We start from the raw sequence: 20,508 nt of genomic DNA, 5'->3' as shown, positions 1-20,508 counted from the left end.
CTCGAAGGCTACTAGAGCCATTGCTCCTAGATGCCTTTCTTGTATTACTTGCTTGCACCTCGTGCTTGCAATCCATTCTTGTATTACTTGCATGCATCTCATGCTTGCAATCCATGAGAGGCAACCTCCCTTAAGAGCCACCCAAAGAATGTGTGGAAAAAGTCTAGAGTGAGTCCATCCATGGAGTAGGTCTCAAGTGATTCCATCCACATGCTTGCAAGCATAGCATCCAAATCCTTCAACGAGCTTCTCTAGAGAGCACATGTAGTTCTAGTGGTACATTGAACACATGGTAACTATTAAGTGTGGAGTTGCATTCCCATATCAATAAGATCATCCAATAATAGCAAACAAAATAAACTAAGATTTGGGCTAGTCTTTCCAAAAGGCTCTCACCTAAGGCCATACAATCACGTGTGTGAAGAAGAGAACACCAAGCTTTGCAAAAGCCTCACCCTTACAAGGCATGCTAATAAAAGCCCAAAAACACAACCTACTCCTTGCAAAATCACTATTTCTAATAACTTGTCCAAACAAGAACATAACCTAGACCCACACCAAACAGTGAGCTCTACCAAGAAGAAGAGAACACCAAGCTTTGCAAAAGCCTCACCCTTACAAGGCATGCTAACAAAAGCCCAAAAACACAACCTACTCCTTGCAAAATCACTATTTCTAATAACTTGTCCAAACAAGAACATAACCTAGACCTTTCCACCACATTAAAATGGCCCTTCCCAATAATGGTGGTGTACACTAAACCAAGTCTCCATAGAAAAGGTAGACAAGAAGCAATCCCACATGTAACTACGGAGTCCACATTCCAAGGCACAAGCACTCACATCAAGTCAATGGAACTACATTCAATAGAGACCAGCTGATGAGCACAATGAAGCCAATGAAAATAATCCCCAAGCATATTTCACTTGTGTGCACCCTCAATCATGAGTACTTCTCTCTTGTAGACTGCATATATTGCACCACCTCAATCTATCTGAAGTGTCAACCTTACTGTGGCAGGGGTATCCTTTGGTACTTGAGCAAAACTGTCATGGAAGGCTAATAAGACACTGTAGGTTCCTCTTGTTATCGCTTTAATATTGTGTAGTCCAGATGGGTGGGTTTGTATGAGAGTATCATGAGCTATGTGATTTGTAGTCTAAATACGTACAACATCTGATAGCACTACATAGTATGGTACAAATTTTTGTCACTTGGTATCCATACCAAAAAAGACTAGAAAGACGGCCAAAATTAAGAACCACTTTCATTCATTAGCTCATACTAATGGCTCCTTCATGCTTGGGCCATGTTGCCATCACATGGCAGGAGATATTCATACATGACATGCTTTACACCACATGCCACTTGCTATGTCAAAGTTTAATGTCCCTTCACAAAATAGGGACATATCGCTTTCACTGTGAGGTTTGCAAAGAATTTGCTTTTTACAGAGTACCAAAGAATAGAGGATAGAAGCCCTTAATAAAATCAATTAGCTAGAACCTGGTGGAGTTGATTTGCAGGGCTAGCATACCACCCAAAGAGGTTGGTTGCATGGTGCCATCAGTTGACTGCTGTGAACACATGCTTAGACAGTCAGCGGCTCTTGTTCTGAATCAAGAGTGCTTTCAGATGACCAAGCCTCAATAATTTCTACAAATAGCAGAATCCCAGTCAGATTTTGAAACAATTCCATACAAATTTAAGCCTTGATCAGATTTTATTGAAAAATGTAGCTAATGCTAGGAAAGCTCACTTGTTTTGGGTCTTTCAGACACGATCATCAATCGGTTTTGTAAAACAGAAGCCATGAATAAAAAGATAGAACACATTCCAAACATGACTGTGATGGGAAAGGCATTGACCTGCAGCAAAATAGGACATAATTAGCTTGGAACGTATTTTGTATTAAATGCCAGTACCAGAGGGGCTGCACAGCAAGCTTGGATGAAAACCGCACTGCTAGAAAGGACAGGCAACAAGAAGTTTGAAAGAAACTGGACTTTATGATAAAACCCAGCATGAAACAGTTCTAAATTATTATTGGACTTACGTTGTATAGAACAACACACACAAATATGTTGACTGGGATTCGAAAGAAATTCAGAATAGTGCTCCTGGACTCCTCCGGAACATGTTGAGACCGCAATTTCATGATTGATGGCCAGAATATGCCTACACATGCTTCAAAAACACAGAATGCAAAAAGCTGTACCCTACCGGATGCTCTCATAGTGCCACCCTTTTCTCCAGAAGATTTCATGAAAAGCTGTTCAAACAATCCAAAAATTAAAAAAATCTAATCTAAACTAACACACACTATGATACATAATATTGACCTGAAGGAGAGAAATGTCAACTTTTCTTCCAAAAATGTAAAGCAACTTACTTTAATAGCAACTGGAGAAAGAAGAGTGGCAGCTGAAACAAGAAACACCATTTGCATATAAGCCTCCACCTTCAATGATGATCGTGCCATTAGTCGAGCAGCCAAAGAGCTTCCAATCATAGAAGACAGCATGAACGTAGCGAAGATAAACCCATGGGGGATATCTTCATCATTAGGGCTCAGAGCAGGTGTCCAAAGGAAAACAAACGTGTACATTGAGCCTTCAAAAAGTGATTGTATTGCTCCCAGCAAGGCGATCTTTTCATCTGCTCTCATCAAACCCCCAGTAAAAGCCTATGTGAAAATTCAATGTCAAGTGATTTCACACAAGGAATAACACAAAGGCCTTCGATAATTACCAGAAGCAATAGCAGTTGCAGCAGATTTAAACTGAGAAAACAAACTTTTGTCCTCTGAACTGTCCCCATAGTTTTCAGACCATGAGTACAGTATAATAGCCATTCCCACTGCTAGCACACATGAGGCAGCATCAAAAGGGGACACTGGTCCAAGGGATAATGTATCAGCCAGCAGATTGGCAACCAATCCTGATACAATAGCTATAAGCCCATTTCCCAAAAAGACTGCCTTCGAAAAGGTCAAGGACAGCCATTGAGCTTCAAAGCCTCTCTGCATCCTCCAAAACAATTAAGTCAGACTTGGAAACTCCAAAATAAGAATGTGTTAAGAAAGCATCAAGAAATAAGTTGAGATATTTAGCATACATCAGCCATTGTTTGCAAGTTACCTTGAAGTGCTCTGCCACTAGCCAGGATTCAAAGGCTGAAAACAGTAGAGATGTAGCAATGCCACCTAGTATTCTGCCTGCCATAAGCACCTTATATTGAGGAGAATGCTTAGTCATACAGCTTAATATATATGTGATGCAGTATGTGATACTGGCCCTTTTTCGTCCACTGTAGAGACAAACTAGATGTCAAGAGAATTTTCACTGCAGCTATAATGGCAGGCTTGAACAATGTATGAATCTTTATACTCACTATTTGTCCGCAAGTGAGCCAACAAAAGTGCCGAATACCATTGATGACCCAAACCCAGCTATGAAAAGCCTTCCAATATCACCTTTATTGAAGCCATATTGAGTATACAGAAAATACACATATGGTCCTTGAAGCCAGTCACCAGCTGCAAACCCACCAGCCAACAATCACTAAGTATGTGCAATGGCGAAAAAATGTTTGCAAAAACAAAGTCCATTAATGCTCCAAGCCTCCAGGTCCAAAACCTCCACATTGAAACATGACACACAGCACCACACACTGAGAAACACCAACCGACACTGAAACCAGATTAATGGCTTGTATGTACACTAGAGGGTAACAGTTGATTTCCAGCACCTTCATTCAAACAGAGCCTAGGCAAACAACTGAACAACATGCATGTAAGTCAGGTGTATAAACTTGCATAACCTAGATTGAGCTGCAGAAAATTTTCAGTACCAAGAATAACAAGTTAGAAACTTTTATTTCTGCTGAGATTCAGGTACTCTTGGTCTTGTTCCAACTGATCAGGCAAACCCACGTGTCTGTAACAGCTCACATTGCCTCTCCACTGCACATTGGGCACCACATCTGAATACTTCATGTGCCACACCATCAGCCCCAACTCCTCCTGCTTACTCCACTAGAAAGCCCTATCCTCAGTGGCATCATAGGTACTTGGGAAAGGTTCAACAATGTGCATAGCAACAGACAGGATCCACAAATGAGACAGTACTAGCAAGGATCCCAATCTTATTCAACATCAATGCTTCATTTAACTTGAGCCGGAAAAGCAGAGGCAGCTTGAAAGTATTGCACATCTGGTTTTAGTGTCAGAGATGTCTGTTTCCCTCCAGAATATCATCCCTCAAAACATTTGCTACAATTCCAAAAGGCACGTTAAGATGCTCACATTTCCCCTGATAAGCGGACATACAGTGTGACACAACACTGATACAGAATGGAGAATCCTGTCACATTGGAAGGTACTTCCTTGTTCCTCTAACATCTGAAGAGCCCCTTGAAGATGTTATTTGGGATTTGAAGGATTGAAGAAGGAAGCATGGAACTATATGTCCGTGTGATTTTCAAACTATGCATATAGATCTGCTAGCGAGATCAAGTTTTGCTGGGATTTCATTGAAAGGAAGACTGATAGATCTGTTCCTTTCCTCCTTATAGTCCTAAACATGAATCGGCGGCTCGTTTTACTCCTACAAAGTGGACTGTCATCTGTATGACCGACCTCTGACGATGCCCTGACATGAAAGCACGCTCTCCTTTCTATTTTGCACTGCAACAGCCTCATAACAAGATGAGGTCCGCAATGTGCAGACTTTCATCGTCACATTACATCGAGAGGCCCCCAATGAGTGCAGGTTTGCATCGTTTCACTCCAGTGTGCAGATTTGCACCGTTACGCTCTTTCACCTTAGAGAACACAACGAGCGAAGACAGAGCCAAAACCTGGAAGAAGGAAACGAAGAAGAAGGAGAGGAAAGATCAGATATGGAAGCTTACCCATCATGAGGCAGTATACGAGCAGGTAGTTGTTCTTGAAGGCGGAGAATGCAGAGCTGGTGATAATGCGGTCCTTGTTGGACTTGCCGAGCTCCACGCCCACCAGCAGCAGGAGCAGGAAAAGGAAGAGCGCAATGTAAAACGTCTCCATGGCTGGCCGGAATAATGAGGGATATTCAGAAGGGGAAGCCGACAAAGGGCGAAAATTTTGACCTGAGATTTCTTGATCACGATCGAGAATTTGATGAAGAGTTGCTTTGTTCTATTAAGTCCGCAGTCTCATGGCGAGCTATGGCGATAAGTAAGGCTCCTGTGTGACAGAGAACGGGTGTGGGGTATGGCTATGGAGCGAATGAAGCTTTCTGCTGCAAGTATGAAAGGGCAAATGCAGCAGCAGAGAGCAAGAAGAGCGCCGGGACAAGAAGAATGCCTGGCCTAGGGTTTCTTGGCCATGGCTGCCCTCTCTCTCTCGCTCTCTCCTGACTGAAGATGAAGGCAAAGCATTTGTTTTTGCCCCTCCTTTTCTATCATCCTATTTTCTCATTTAAAACTTTACAATCCCACAGTTTTTTGAATTCATAGACAATATAACTCACATAAATATCATTTTTTGGAAGTCATAAATAACGTCATCAAAATGAAGAATGATCATATTTTTAAATATGATTAATTATCATATTTTTAAATAAACATATTAACATATCATGTGTAATCCCCATCTTCACAAACATGTCTATTTTACCGAGTCTTTCTCCGAGACAGTGCCCCCCAATAAACATACACATCAAATGAAGATATTTACTCATAAAATGAAGAATGATCATCTATACTATTAGTTAACGAGAGGTGGGGGGCGGGTGCCGCGTGGCAACTCCCCACCTCCCCCACAAGAAAAAAAAGAGAACGCAGGGGCGGGTGCCACGCATCCAACACCCGCCCCTGCCCACAAAAATCGCGCCCTTCCCGGTGCGAAGTGCAGGGGCGAGTCTAGGCGCGGAGCGCCTAGTGTTTTTAAATATGCACATTAACATATCATGTGCTCATTCATAACTTGATTAAACATACACTTTAACAATTCTTCATTTCATAATTAATCTCATCCATGTTGGATATGCCATTAGGAACTTCATCAAAACTACTAGTGTGAACTCATGATATTTTGTTTTTCACTAGAGACTTCTGAAATTATTGATAGCATAGCTCTTATTAAATTATGGAAAGAAAGAGGACTAAAGATGGTATGCTTGAAAAAAGATACTATATTACAAATATCCAAATACACAAAAGTGATGAAGCTTTTGGCCATTCTTTCTCCTCTTCTATCATTCTTTCATCAAAATATTTGCTTTTAATTATGCATTTTTGACAATGGAATTTTAATTAACTTAAAACAAAAAAGGTAGACAAATGATGGGAACCCCCACTCTTCCACTTATCTCTCATGATTTGCTTCAACCAAGAATTATCTACCTTGTCTACATTCTTCCCAACATTTCTAGGTGCATTTATTTTGTCAATGCCTTTTCCTCCATTCCTCTCCTTTCAATTACAATTCAATGTTCACTTATAAATATTTGTATAAAGTGTAGTTACATTTAAAAACTAAAGTGAGAAATTTACATCATTTGTAAAATCCTTCTAGATAGCATGCTATTTTCACATGTTCGATGGGCTAAGGGCTTCGACAAAAAATCTTGTAGACTTGTGCTAACTTCTTGGCAATTCTAAATACACAAAGAATCTCATAGCAACAATAGGGGGATGCTTCACATAAAAGTTAAGGAGTCTTGTGCTTTTTTGAAAAGCTTAGTATTTTTTAAGTTCTAGATGTGGCAAATTACAACTTGCCTAATTAGGTTCTAAACTTTTATCGATTCCTCATCCATTTTTACATGTTCACCAAAAGGGATCAGCCTCACATTGATTTCATCATTAAGTCCAGCGCATTTGACTTGTCCTTCAATTCTCTTCTAAAGAACTTTGGATATTGGATGTTCCTAGAAGAGGTCTTATATAGATTGCTCCATGTGTTAGCATAGCACACATACCAATGTAGGTTTAGGATAAGAGTTGGGGGGTGAAAATTTAGCCCAATGGCTATTTTTAAGAGGTTTTTGGGCAACAAAGCTGATATTTTGGGTAGCAAAGCGCAAAGCTGATATTTTGGGCTTCGAAACTTAAGAAATAGGCCATACATAAATCAAAATTGTCATTCAAATTTAACCCTAGAATAGTCAAAATCAAAGTTTTTTTTAGCAAAGCTTCACCCTATTTTCTAATTACTTGATATTTTATCAACAAAATATTCACCAACTTGTGTTTAAAGGCAAGAAATTATGAAGGTCCCTTGTTTTCACCCCTAGTAACTTTTTCACTTTTGCCATTCTTTGTTAACTTTCAATCAAAGATTCACTCAAGTAAATTCATTTTTTAACTTTCTATGATACATTTTGTAGGAGGGGAACTCTACCCTTGTAAAAGTTAGCTTGTTATTAAAATCAAAATTGATTTGAATTATACCTCTAGTGAGACTATTAAGTCCATGATGCTTATGAGTTGTGCTTCTATTCATCCACTTAATGGTGGTTCGCTAAGGTCATGGCATTCAACGGATATTCAAAACCTACGCATGTTTTATGGTAGTTGTATGAGTTTTTGCTATTTGTTTAGCTAGCATTTCTTATCTTGTGTGCCCCCATCTGTGGCATTCGTTGTGAGGGGGTGGTTGTAGGGGGGATTAAAGAGATTTAGCTAACAATAAATTGAAAAAAAAATATTTGTTGTTTTCATTCGAAATATTTGTTTTTAGCATTCTAAAATAGTACCAACAAACTATTTCTTTTTTTTCTTTGTAATATTTGTTTTTAGCATTCTAAAATAGTATCAAAAAACTATTTCTTTTTTTGTTTGCAATTTGCTCTACAAATAGAAGGTATTCAAAGTGCAAGTGATTGTAAATTTCTTGCATGGGACTTTCCAAAAAAAAAAAGGATTATTCTTATTCATTATCTCACAAGGATCAATGATATGCTTATTCATTGTGTGCTTATTGGTGTGTTTGTTATTAGTATTTTGAGAAGGATTCGTTTGGAAGGCTTGGAGTTTCTATTTTGAAGATCTAGCTCCTACCATTAGAGTTGGAAAGTCTCTCTTATTTTGTGTTTTCTATTTTCATTAATTGAACGTTGGTTTTCTTCTTATGCTCATCTAAGGTGGTAGTTGTTGGTTTTGTTGTTTGCAATGCTTTTTCTCTTCTTTGAGGTGGTTTTAATTGTTAGGAGAGCTTGGAGTTCTACTTTGAAGACAAAACAAATAGAATTATGGTATTTTTATCTTCTTTACTAGTATGAATCATAACTATAATGTTATCCTCATTTTTTGATGTATTGTTATCCTCATATTTTGAGGTGTTTGTTATCATCCCATTTGTTATCTATCTCTTCTTTCGATGGTGTGAATCAGATAACCATTTATCCATCCTCCTATTTCAACGTGTGCACAATTGTATGTTTTCAAATGTCTAAAATTTAGTGCATCCTTGCTTTCTATAATCATTTGATAACATGTACTAGCTACATCCCATGTCAATGCATTTCTAAGAAAAATCCCTATTGTTCCAAGATTTTCTACGATTGCATGAATATGCGCGTCAACAATGTTTATGATAATGAATTCAACACCTTGAATCCGGAAAAAGTGTTTACAAAAATATTCTATTCTAATGATGCAATCTCTTTCTCCACAATTGTTTGCATGTCTCTATTGCAAGGAGTGAAAGCCTATAGATGGAAATCATAGGAAAGAAAAGGCTTATCGATTCTAGAATTTGATGCGTTCTGTGTGGCACTGGTAAGAACAAAAAACTATTTATTCCATGTTTGAAATAAGTTCCATAATAAGTTGATGCAATGTAGTTTTATCAGAATGCAAGATTTTGGTTTCATCTTACTATAAAATTGAGTTTATGAGGTAATGATACACTTGAGTGGGAATTGCAATGATATTCTTGGCATGCCTCATGTATCAATGGTTTCTTGTTTTGTGTCATGTAGATTAGAAGGAGTATTTATACCAAAAACATGTCCATCCACAAGTATGAATTCCTCATCAATAGTCTCTTGATGAGTGGTACAACCACTAGTTTCTCTTGTTACATCAAGAGGTCTTACTTTTCTATCATCTAGACAAGCAGGATTATATTACATGACTATCTTCAATAAAAGGTGTGAACTTATGAGTTACAATATAAACATGGGCAATACCAATTAGCTTTGTACTAATGTGCAATCTATAGAAGTTGGGCTATGGACTATGCCAACATCATCTTGATCTATAGGGACAAACTCTTTCCTAACAACATATTCTTTACTGATTGCATGAGTATTGTTTGTCTAGTTGGAAGTAAACTCTCTAACACTTTTTGCTTCATCAATTGTTGTCACCTAATTTAGAGAAGCAAATCTACTACCTATGATAGAATTTCTTTCATTTGGAGGTCTAAAATCATATGAGAACGGCAGAAGAAGAGCTATAGGAGGAGGAGAAAGAGGGCCGAGACGAAGGTAACACTCAAGACAGATGGTGCCACCACACTACCTAAGGGGAAGCAAGTCACGGACGTAGATGCGGAAACATCTGCTTCTAAGAAGACAGAAAAGGGGAGTGCCAAGATTAGGAAGTATCGTGACTCGAGGAACTAATTGGAAGTAATGAATAAGGTCAATGAGTGGGTGAGAGAATCCCAAGAGCACCTCAAAGATGCCAAACCTATCATGGAAGACAAGATCAATGAGCTATCTAGCATGAGGACACCAGTCTCGCCAATGCAGTTAACATCGGGAGACGTATGTGCACCCCATGTAGCACTACAATGGCATAGCCTAGACACCACATGCAAGCAGACCGGGCGAGATCATTGGTAAATGGGCATAAAGCCTAAGGAAAAGCAAGCAATTGGTAACTTGCTCATGACATTGATATAAGCCCTTGTGACTCTACCTATGGGAGAGTTGCTTAAGCAAAACCCAACATTATGGCAAGGGTTGCAGCAATGGGTAGAAAGACCTAACAAGCTTGGAGTGACTAACTTGCTTGACCATAATGCAGTAATGTAGATACCAACTTAACCCTAAACTCAATGCCTAAGTCTTTGCATGTAAATGCTTTTTACGAAGGCATAGAGGTGCATGCAGTCTTACCTATCAATGCATTAGGAGATGCCACAAAGAAGGGAATTGTACATATAGGAGCGAGAGTCTGTGTGCTTAGCATACAACCCTATAGGCTTGGGGTAATCCACTTGTGGAGACCGCTAGGTTTAACATCCTCAAGTACACAATGAAGGTTAGACCATTTGGAGTACTAAAAGATTGGATGCATGTGCTAGCCACCATCGATCTCCTGTTCTCAGATCACAAGGAGGATTGTAAGCGAGTTGCCATGGCAGTGAGTCCCACAAGGTCCCACCATCTCACTGGCCTACTGTGCTGAGAGTAGGATCCCACCATCAGTACCACTCTATGTGATGGCCAAGAGCTCTGGTAAACAACCAATGCTTGTCCCCTTCCACATCCCATCTAGTAGACTCAAACTCCAGGGGATTCTTGAATACTTGACTAGAGAGATAGTTGGTAACCCAATTGTCAATCTCAAACCCCTCAAGGATCTCATGGATGAGAAGCTGAAGTGGTAATGGACCAAAGTGCACGGCTTGACTCTATTGCACAATTGGGCGTTAATCATGGACGAAAAGAAGGTTGGGAGTAGAAGCCTAAGAGATGAGGAGTAGTCAAAATATGACGATTCGAACAACAAGTACAAAGACTACTACTCTATGAATAAGGAAAGTGGAAAGAGGCTGATACAATAGAGTATGATATGGACGGCCAAGTGATTAAACAGATACAAGCATACTCTAAGCCACCACAAAAAGCCAATGTCTTTAGGATTGAAAGAGGAGCCATCAGGATGAAATGCGACTGTACTTGGTTGGACCACCTGAGCGTAATGGATTATGAGCAAGCATGATTAGTTTAACCAAGTACCACACCATTCTTTAGAACTAAATCAAACTCAGAGTTGTGATCACCAAGGGAAACTCCTTCCTCTAGCAAGGGTTGTGAGTTTAACTCTGAATCGGAAGTGCACTCTGAGAGTGATCTAGAGATACCCTGACCACATAAGAGCAAATGCACCAAAGGAGACCTATTGGTCCACCTAAGGCGCAGGCGATTGAGGGAGGAAAAGAGGAAGAAGTCAAAGGAGTCAAAAATTGAAAAGCATAGGAAGCCCCAAGATCTACTGAAGCACTTTACGAAGTTCAAAAAAGGTGATAGGGTGGTGATCTTGCTAGGAGCTAAGAGGAAAGGACATGCAAGTGAACCAATAGAGGGACCCACCAAGGTCAAGAAAGCCAACTTAGCGAGGGAAGGTGAAAAGCCTCGACTTGTATTTATAATTGAGGACCTAACTTAAAAAGAGGAGGCTAATCTTGTCGCTCTCTCACTAGAGTACATAGATGTGTTTGCTTGGTGGTCCTTAGACAAACTAAAAGGAGTAGATTTGAGGGTCATGACTCATAGCATCCCCATGACTCCTAATGCAACGCCAGTCAAGCAACAACCATACCGAATGAATCAGAAGCATGCACACACTGTTAAGGAGGAGATAGATAAGCTATTGAAGGTTGGATTCATCTATAAGGGTCTTAAAGAAGAATTGGAAGATTCAAATGTGTGTGAATTATAAAAAGGTCAATGCTGCAATGAAGAGGAACAACTATCCACTGTCTTACACAAAAAACATGCTCGAAAGAGTAGTGGGGAAGGAAGCCTATAGTTTCGTGGATGGCTTCTTAGGCTACAACTAGGCGTAGGTACACCCTGAGGGACAGACATAAGATAGCGTTTGTGACCAAATGGGGCGTATTTGCCTACGTAGTCATGCCATTTGGGCTAACAAATTTGTGGCTACCTTTCAGCACCTCATGTGTGCTATCTTCATCAAAGACATGATTAGGCAAGAATTGGAGGTATTCGTTGACGATCTATGTGTCCACTCTAGTTGGGGGAAACACCTAGATAAACTTTGTATAGTCTTTGAGTGGTGTAGGTTGTATAATCTTTCCTTGAACCCCCTAGAGTGCTAGTTCTAGTTAAAACATGGATGTATCCTAGGGCATGTGGTGTCTAACAATGGCATTGCCATCAACTTCTCCAAAGTCAAGGTCATTGCGGATTTACCACCATCCATGAACTATAAGGGAGTTCAGTTCTTCCTGGGACAGACAAGGTACTCTCGGGGATTCATCCAAAACTATGCATTGATTGCTAGATCCCTTTACAAATTGCTAATCGTATTTGAGTGGACTAAGGAATGCCAATGTGCTTATGAGGAACTAAAGAAGGCTCTTACGATCGCAACAGTCCTATGAGTCCCAGATTGGAGCATAACATTCCACGCACACATTGATGCATCAAAGTTCGTTGTGGGAGCCGTTTTGTGCTAACTTGGTGAGCATAATCTTGATTATCCTGTGAGCTTTGTTAGTAAATAACTCACATATACAAATATAAATTACTCCACAACGAAGAGGGAAGGCCTAGCCATGGTGTTTGTTGTGAATAAGTTCTATCATTATCTTCGAGCTACACCTTTCACCTTCTTTGTTGACCATCAGGCTTTGCTTTATTTAGTAAACAAACCTTGTGCTACGTGACGCGTAGCTAGATGGTTACTTTTGTTTCTAGAGTTTGACTTCTTCATGGTTGTAACACAAGGGTAAACAACACTACATGGTAGACCATATGTCCCACATACCCACAAGAGAAGCTGCTGACAAGGGCATCATAGATGACCTTTTAGATGCACACCTTTTTAGCATGACTAGTGAGAGAGACTTGTTCAGGCTTGATTTAACACCATATTGGGTAGATGACATAGTCCAAATCCTAGAGCATGGATTGTCTGAGAGACCCATAGAGAAGGCTAGACTAAAGTGCCTTATCCTCAAGGTCTAGCCCTATCAATTAATAGTTGGCCAACTCTATAGACTAGGATAGGATGGGCTATTATGAAGATGCACATGTGAGCACGAGATGCATGATGTACTTGCTAAAGCGCATGGTGGAATTGCTTGAGGACAATCTAGTAGAGACACTATGGTATGCAAGGTGTTACAATCTCAACTATGGTTGCCCACCCTATTCCATGATGTAGCTAAGTTCATGAAGCATTGTGACAAGTGCCAGATAACCAAAGTCTCAATACCTAAGGACAGGATGGAGTTGACCCCAGTAATAGTAGAACAACCCTTTGAAAAGTGGGGAATCGACTTCATTAGGCTGATCAGTCCCACAACGCAGTACTCATAGGTGAAGTACATAATTGTGGATATAGATTATCTCACAAAATGGGCTAAAGCTCAATCCACTAGAAAGAATGACACTAGGACTATGGCTAAGTTCTTTTGGGAGTAGGTGATCTCACAATTCGATTACCCCATCAAACTAGTTAGTGATCAAGGCACACACTTTATTAATGAAGTGATTGCCTACTTACTATCCACCTTCTTGATTATCCATGGGAAATCCTCACTATATTATCCCAGGCTAATGGTCATGCAGAATCCATGAATAGGATCCTAGTAAATGTCCTGGCTAAGGTAGTCTCCACCTCGCCCATTGACTAGGGCAATAAGCTCATGGCAGTGCTATGGGCCTATAGGATGGCTTACAAGATGGTCGTAGGGGGTAGACACCATTCAAGCTAACCTATGAGACTGAACCAATCGTGCCAGTGGAGTTCTTCATTCCAAGCTTGAGAGTGGCAATACAAGAGAGATGGGATGGCAAGGAAGCATGGACGGAATGCCCAGTGGAGTTAGAACGCTTCTTTGAAACCCAACTCTTGGCAACTCATGCACTAATTTGTGAAAAGGCAAGACACAAGAGTTGGTTTGACAAGCATGCCAAACAATGTGACTTCAAGCAGGAGGGAGACCTAATGCTCCTACACTCGGTGAAAGGCCATAAGAAAAAGATGAAGTTCAGGGGATTGGTATCTTTCAAGGTTTACAACATTAGCCGAACTAGCAATGTAGAGCTTGAGACTTTAGAGGGGGAGAGCATAAGCTTCTTTAATGGTAGTTGCCTCAATGTAGAGCTTGAGACTTTAGAGGGGGAGAGCATAAGCTTCTTTAATGGTAGTTGCCTCAAGATGTACTACCCTCCAGTACACCCACTACATGAGCCTCTAATGTTGGACTGGCGTGTGAATGTAAGAGTAGCCACCCTCATTGAGATAGAGGATGAGGATGAGGAAGTAGTGACATTTGCATACTTGCGCATAATGGTCATTGACCACAGGACATATGCCTTTGATGCACTTACTGACGAGGGAGCTAACTATAATATCCTCACATGATCATTGGACCCTCATTGGTCAGCCCCACTTGCAACCTACTAACGCAAAACTTAGCCCGTTTGGGGGGCAAACTTATTCATTGCACTAGGAAAGTGCAAGGTAGCGATCTCTATCGAGAATGAAAGCCTCCTAAAAGCCTACCAATGATCTTCTACATAATGCCTAACACCAAGGCCGTTGGTAAGGAATCACTGTGATAGGATGTGCATTTAAGAAACAAGCACATTGCAATGTCGACTACGACTCATAGCACATTCACCTTACCATTGGAAATGTTTGAATAGTGATGGCTTTTAGCAAGGGCAGCACGGTTCCATCTAAAATCGCAGTGCCATCGATAGAGCAACTTTATGCCAAGCCTAAGGAGGGGGGTTGTGACTTATCCCAACCCACCACAACAAACCGACCACAACCACCAACAAGTGCACCCAACCACTAAACAACAACTCAAATGGGCTCTAAAACCATGATCACACACCCACCTAGAAGCCAATTCGCACGAACTCATAATCCCAGAACCTCATGCCCTAGGCTTAGGAGACACATCTATTGCTATAGGAACCCACAAATGGTCAAGCCACGATGGATGCCCAAAGACCTATTGCGTGCTCAAGGCTACTACGAAGGTAACACTTGGATTTGGTTGCCCAAAGCACAAGTGGCATGCATGTCCCTTAGCCACTACTCTCCAACCCTTCTCCACGAGACAATAAGCCAACTAGGTATGAGAAATGAACCGACCCAAAATGAACCAAACCCATCGAGCCTCAATAGATCTATTGACTAAAACTGTGGCCCATTGCATTCGAACCAACTCAACCTGACACATCTACTATTCCAACCGCTCCATAAGTAGAGAGCAGCACGTTAACTAAGCCACAAGACCAGAGCATTACACAACACCCCACTGAATAACCAAAGTAAGGATCGAATCATCAGCCAAGGCATTGTCATCGAGCTAAAGACCTATATAGGTGAGTCACTGGCCACCACAACTAAGTCGACCAAAAAATGGCCGCATCGAAAGCGTCCATGACAGGGTTTGGAGGGCTATTGATGGCCATTATCCAAGAAGCTGCGGGAGAGACAAAAAGGGAAGAAGAAGTAGGGGAAGTCCGGAGAGATCTCCTATTCAAGAGCAACACATGTCCCTAGTCCCAAAAAGCCCATCAACATCTTCGAATGTGAGAAAGGTGAGAGAGGAAGAAGCAAGCAAGCCACATAAAGAGAAGGCAGAGCAAGCTATAAGAAAGAAGGGAGCTCAACTTCAAGCACAACAGCAATAGGAGGGGTCTAGTGAAAGGATCGTTAGTGAGCAAGGTGGGGAGGGTTCAGTCTCATATTGAGCCAGGGGGAGGAAAAGAAAATCATGTTGAAAATCTCGGGCAAGAAGAAGAAAACCACAACAAGAGATAATAAAGCCCAAGCAGTCGTGTGGAAGAGGAAGCAAAAAGAAGAGGAGGAATGCTTGCGAAAGGTAGAAGAAGAGTCCTGAAGGACGGAGGAAGAATGAAAAAAGAAGCAATAAGAGGAGGAGGAAAGGCTAAGGAGAGAAGAGAATGAGTAAATGGCTCTTGCCATCAGGTTATCGGTTGAGCAACCCTCTTGCACAGAAGAGCTTGATAGGAGGAGACTAGATTATGCACCTAGAACCAAATTTGTAGTGGCAGAAGTGGTCAGAAAACCTATAGTGGAAGGCAAAGGAAAGGCCCCATTAGATCTGATTTCGCTCGTCATAGTTGCCACCACTACCACCACCCAAGAAACCACAGATGCAAGAGTAAACCAAAGCAATGTGATGGCTTGGCTATAGTACCTAGTCAACATAATGTAATAATTTGGTTTAGTGCCCACCAATGGAGGAGCCCCTATACTAGGAATGAAGAGGCTTGCCACTATTGACATCGAATATAGAAAAGACCCAAAGAAGGCCAGAGTGGAACCCTCGATATGTCCATACCCTCGGCCATGCTAGAATAGTATAGTGTGTATGTCTAAGAACTACTAGGTCAACTGGAAAGAGTAAAAGAAGAGAGGAAGGTAGCATTGCCAAAGTTGGAAACTGAAAGAGAAATATTCTCGGCCTAGAAACTTGAAAAAACATGCCAAATAGCCACCCAACACCAAAGGCAAATAAGTGACTTGAGAAAGGAGTTGGAAAAGAGGTACTAGGAGGGAAAACGAAGGAGAAGGTTGCAAAAGAACCCCATGGCAAGGAAAGAGGAGAACAAATGATGCTTGAGGAGGACTTTTATGTCCTCTTGCAGAGCAGAAGGAGCTGATGTAAGAATACCTCGACCAATTGAAGAAGATTGGAGACAAGGTCATTGAGGAGCTAGAAAGGGTTAGGAACCAAGCCTACATAGAGTGTAGAAAGGAGAAATAACAAAACAAACAATTGCTCAAGGAACTACATGAGGCTAAGGCACAACAAGATGAAGTGTCTGCCAAAAATTTGACAGAGGTGGAAAACCAACTTCAGGTGGCCCTCTTAAAGCGAGAACAATTAGTAGAGCAATTGAACTGCCTTAGACAATAGATGAGGAAATGCTCAAAATTTGGAAAGACCACGAATAGATGATCATGATGTTGTCTCAATGCCAAAATCAAGGCATGGAGAGGATGAGTGAAAAGGCCAAGGCTTGGGATGAAAAAACTACTGAAAGACTCAGAGATCTTGATGAACACCTTGTCTTGGCAGAAAGTGAACAAATCATGGCACTAGCAAGGACGGAAGTAGTGGAGGTAGGTCTTGAATTCCAACAACAGTCCTTCCTTAAACACAATTCCACATGTGACCCAAGTCAAGGGCAAGGATATGATAGAAGGGATGTGGAGGAAGCTAGAACTTACAAGAAGATCCCTAAGATACAGCCTCCATGAAAGAGTACCGAAAGAGAGCACTAGCTTGAGGCATGTTGGGCTCTCGACAAAGGAGCTAGAAGAATTAGGGTTTGGAGAGCCAAAACATCAAGCTCAACTATCCACTGCAACTCCAATGGAATCGCTAAGAGAAGAAGGGCTAGATTTCAAACAAGGCCAAGATGAAGAAGAGCAGCCATAAGAGCCAAGCCTAGCATAGCAGGTACAGGTACAAGCACAAATGAAATAGTAGGTTGAAGAAGAAGCCCCTCACAGTGTTGTGGGAAGGAAGTGTAAGCTGAGAGAGTAGATGGAGTTGGCACAAAGGAGACACCAAGCAAGGCCATAGCAAGTTCCTGAGGTTTAGATTTTGCAAAGAGAGGAATGCTATCTTTTGAACTGAGCCCAATAACTAGTTGTTTGGAAGTATTGGGAAAATCAAGGCCGATCCTTTGAGTTCTCCTTCCACTACCCTCATTCCTTAGATAGAGTTCTATCTCTAAGGGTGGTGAAGCATGTGATTAGGCTCATGCAAAGGGTGGGGAATAAATGGACAGAGGAAAGAGCAAGACACCCCACAAGGTGGCAGAGAGAGCCTACAGATTATTGACAAGAAAAGGTTTGGGAGATTCCAAGGATTGTTGGCAGATACGAAGCCCAACCAAAATGGTGGCAACGTGTCTCAAACTCCAACCTTGAGCTTTGATGGACTTTTTTAGCACCATACCATATGAGTGCAACGATCCCATCTACATACCATATCCGTGTGGAGAATAGGGGTAGATTATAACCGGATATGCATGGTGCAGGTACGACTTTCCAAGGATCTACAATGTGAATTCAGGAAGTCCATAGGAGTGTCTAATCTTCACCGAGTAGGATATCCGCCCATCCATCACGTAGTTCCTTGACTAGTTCTCATCATGGCCCCCGACCCCACCTTTATTACTACATGTAATTATCTTAGCGTACTTAGGATTTTGCTCAAGCAAAAGCCCACAACGAAAGAGGTCTGACTTTTGCCACTCTTTTTTTATCTAAATGTAAGAATTGATAAATGTGTGATGGCCCATCTCATGATAGGGCCATGGTCCTGCCTTCTTTTTACATGGCCATGCTTGAAGATATGAATGAAAGCCACTTCACCAGGTGCAGCCACCCCTTCTTCCTATCAATGACATCTCTAAATGTATGTATTAACATAATGGGCTACTTGCAGAGTAGACCCTTTCTTACCAAGTCCCTTAGGCCCCCTTGTAGTGTAGCTTCTGAAGAGCATAGGGATGACATCTAGCATGCTCCTTCCTAATATACTAAATATAAAATACAAATAAAAATAAGGAAGGCAAAGGAAAGACAAAGATGAAGCAAAAGCAAAGGAAGAAATTGAATTCTCATCTATCATCAGAGTGCCATAAACACTACACCTAGGGACAATTATATCCCTAGCCCCTTTCCCCACTTCACATACTTAGGGCAGATTAAGGGCATGACACACCTAGGGAGCTTCCATAGACCTGCCTCCCTAAGTCACGCCCACAACACCTCTCCTTGTACACAAATTGGGTCCTCAAGTGTGGGACAACACCATGGCCTTGCTTGAGGTTTGACCCAACTCCTAGTTCCACTACCATGGATACCATGCACTATTGCACGATGAGGTAGATTCACCCCCAAGTAGTGTACTTCCTTTTCCTTTTTAGGTACACTTGACAACTCGTGATCAACTATCGACATTGGAGACCCCTGTCACCCACCCAATCTATCCTCAACCTCCACAATCTCTCATCCAGTTTGTTATGCTTCTTCTCCACAGCCAATCTCCCTAGAGCCCCATCATCGATCCACATGGCAAACCTTCAACCGCCCGAGCCCTCACCAACAAGTGTTATGGGAATGGCACTCGGCTAGGAGGAGGGTAATGTTAATCCTAGTGCAAAGAAAGCGAAATGAAAACAAAGACCTTGATGCAACGAAAGTGAAAAGGAAGCAGAGAAAAGTAAAAAGATGTAGGACAAAGCAAAAAAAGACGACCCAACAAAAAAATAGGAGGAAAAGGGCCAAAAGTGCAAGAATCAAACTCAAAAGTCCAAGGCAAGTGCAAAAGGAGAAAGACACATTTTAAATATAAAAGTGCACCCTAAATCCTTGTAAAAGAGTGCGAGGCTCCCTCTTGTGCAAATTGTAAATGTAGATGGGCATGAGTGAGGAAACAATGTGAATAGAAAGGGAATAGGGAAAGATGACCTAGGCTAAAATGGTTGGTCATGTAAAAAAGTGACGGGCGCCCAAGAGGAGTAGGGCATATATAAAAAGGCAAAAAAAGAATGAAGAAGCTCATTCTTGTGTGTGGCCAAAACTAGCTCTCTTCTTCTCCTTCTTCTTGTTCTTGCTTGTGCTTGTGCTTGTGCTTGAGAGAGGGAGTGTGAGGGAGTGAGTGAGCATGTGAGGGTGAGGAACTGTGATGGAGAATCTCTCCATCTTCTCCTCTCTTCTTATTCTCTTCTCTTGTCTTGTCTCGCACATGGCAATAGAGCTTGGAGCTTGGAGCTTGGAGCTTGAGCTTGCACCTTGGATTGTGGAGCTATCGAAGAGCTTGTGGAATAAGGAAACTCAATTGGGCATGAAGGTAAGCTCACTACACTCATAGGTGTGAGAGTGTGCATGGCTATGTGAGAGGTAGCCTTGGCACTTGGCTTGAAACGCTTGAAACAATAAGTTCTTTGTGGGTCTTAGCAATTGAGCGAGAGCTGCCACACAGTGTATCCATGCCTAACTCCTAAAATGCTCCATAACTCATTGGCGCATCATGAGGATTATTTCATTCATCATTAAAAGGATTCAATTTAATCATTACAAGAGCTAGACTAGCTAATTGAGAAATCGTGGTGGATGCTTCTTGCAGTGGTGATCTCCTTATAGATAGCTGGCTAATTATCATATGAAATAACTACATCCTCATAAATAGCTGATTTGGATCATCTAGCATAGTTTCATACTCTACATTAATAGTTTTTAGTTAGTGACAAGGGCTAACTTAATTAATTATAAACTAGTTGCAACTATTGACTCTAGCTAGGATGAGGTTGGTCATCATCATTAAGGCTCTTCTCACATGTAATTGTTGATTGGTGATGATATGGACAATAGCTAGATTTGTGAGTAAATAATTAGCATATTATGAGGATGTTTTGATTCATTATCAAAAGGATCAAACTTAATCATTGCAAAACTTGGATTGGTTGATTCACCAATCACAATGGATGGTCTACAATCATCACCATGACTTCTACAATCACCAATAGGGAA

The 20,508-nt window shown here is 41.2% G+C and overlaps 1 protein-coding gene across 1 annotated transcript; it reads right to left on the bottom strand.

Moving 5' to 3' along the window:
* Positions 1–1,254: 1,254 nt before the first annotated feature.
* LOC148035139 (uncharacterized) lies at positions 1,255–5,428 on the bottom strand. Its single transcript, XM_087680110.1, has 8 exons — positions 4,915–5,428; positions 3,394–3,538; positions 3,141–3,309; positions 2,752–3,022; positions 2,393–2,658; positions 2,057–2,272; positions 1,760–1,868; positions 1,255–1,656 (listed from the first exon to the last, which is right to left on the bottom strand). Exons 1-8 carry the CDS (start codon positions 5,063–5,065, stop codon positions 1,592–1,594), a joined length of 1,392 nt encoding a protein of 463 aa, XP_087536236.1. The 5' UTR covers positions 5,066–5,428; the 3' UTR covers positions 1,255–1,591.
* Positions 5,429–20,508: the final 15,080 nt, after the last annotated feature.

The sequence above is a fragment of the Lygodium microphyllum genome, chromosome 6 (assembly GCF_053477565.2).
Source record: "Lygodium microphyllum isolate KBCC chromosome 6, Lygodium_microphyllum_v1.1.10, whole genome shotgun sequence".
Taxonomy (NCBI): Eukaryota; Viridiplantae; Streptophyta; class Polypodiopsida; order Schizaeales; family Lygodiaceae; genus Lygodium; species Lygodium microphyllum.
Note: the sequence above shows the minus strand (reverse complement) of the source record. Positions and strands in the feature narration are given on the sequence as shown.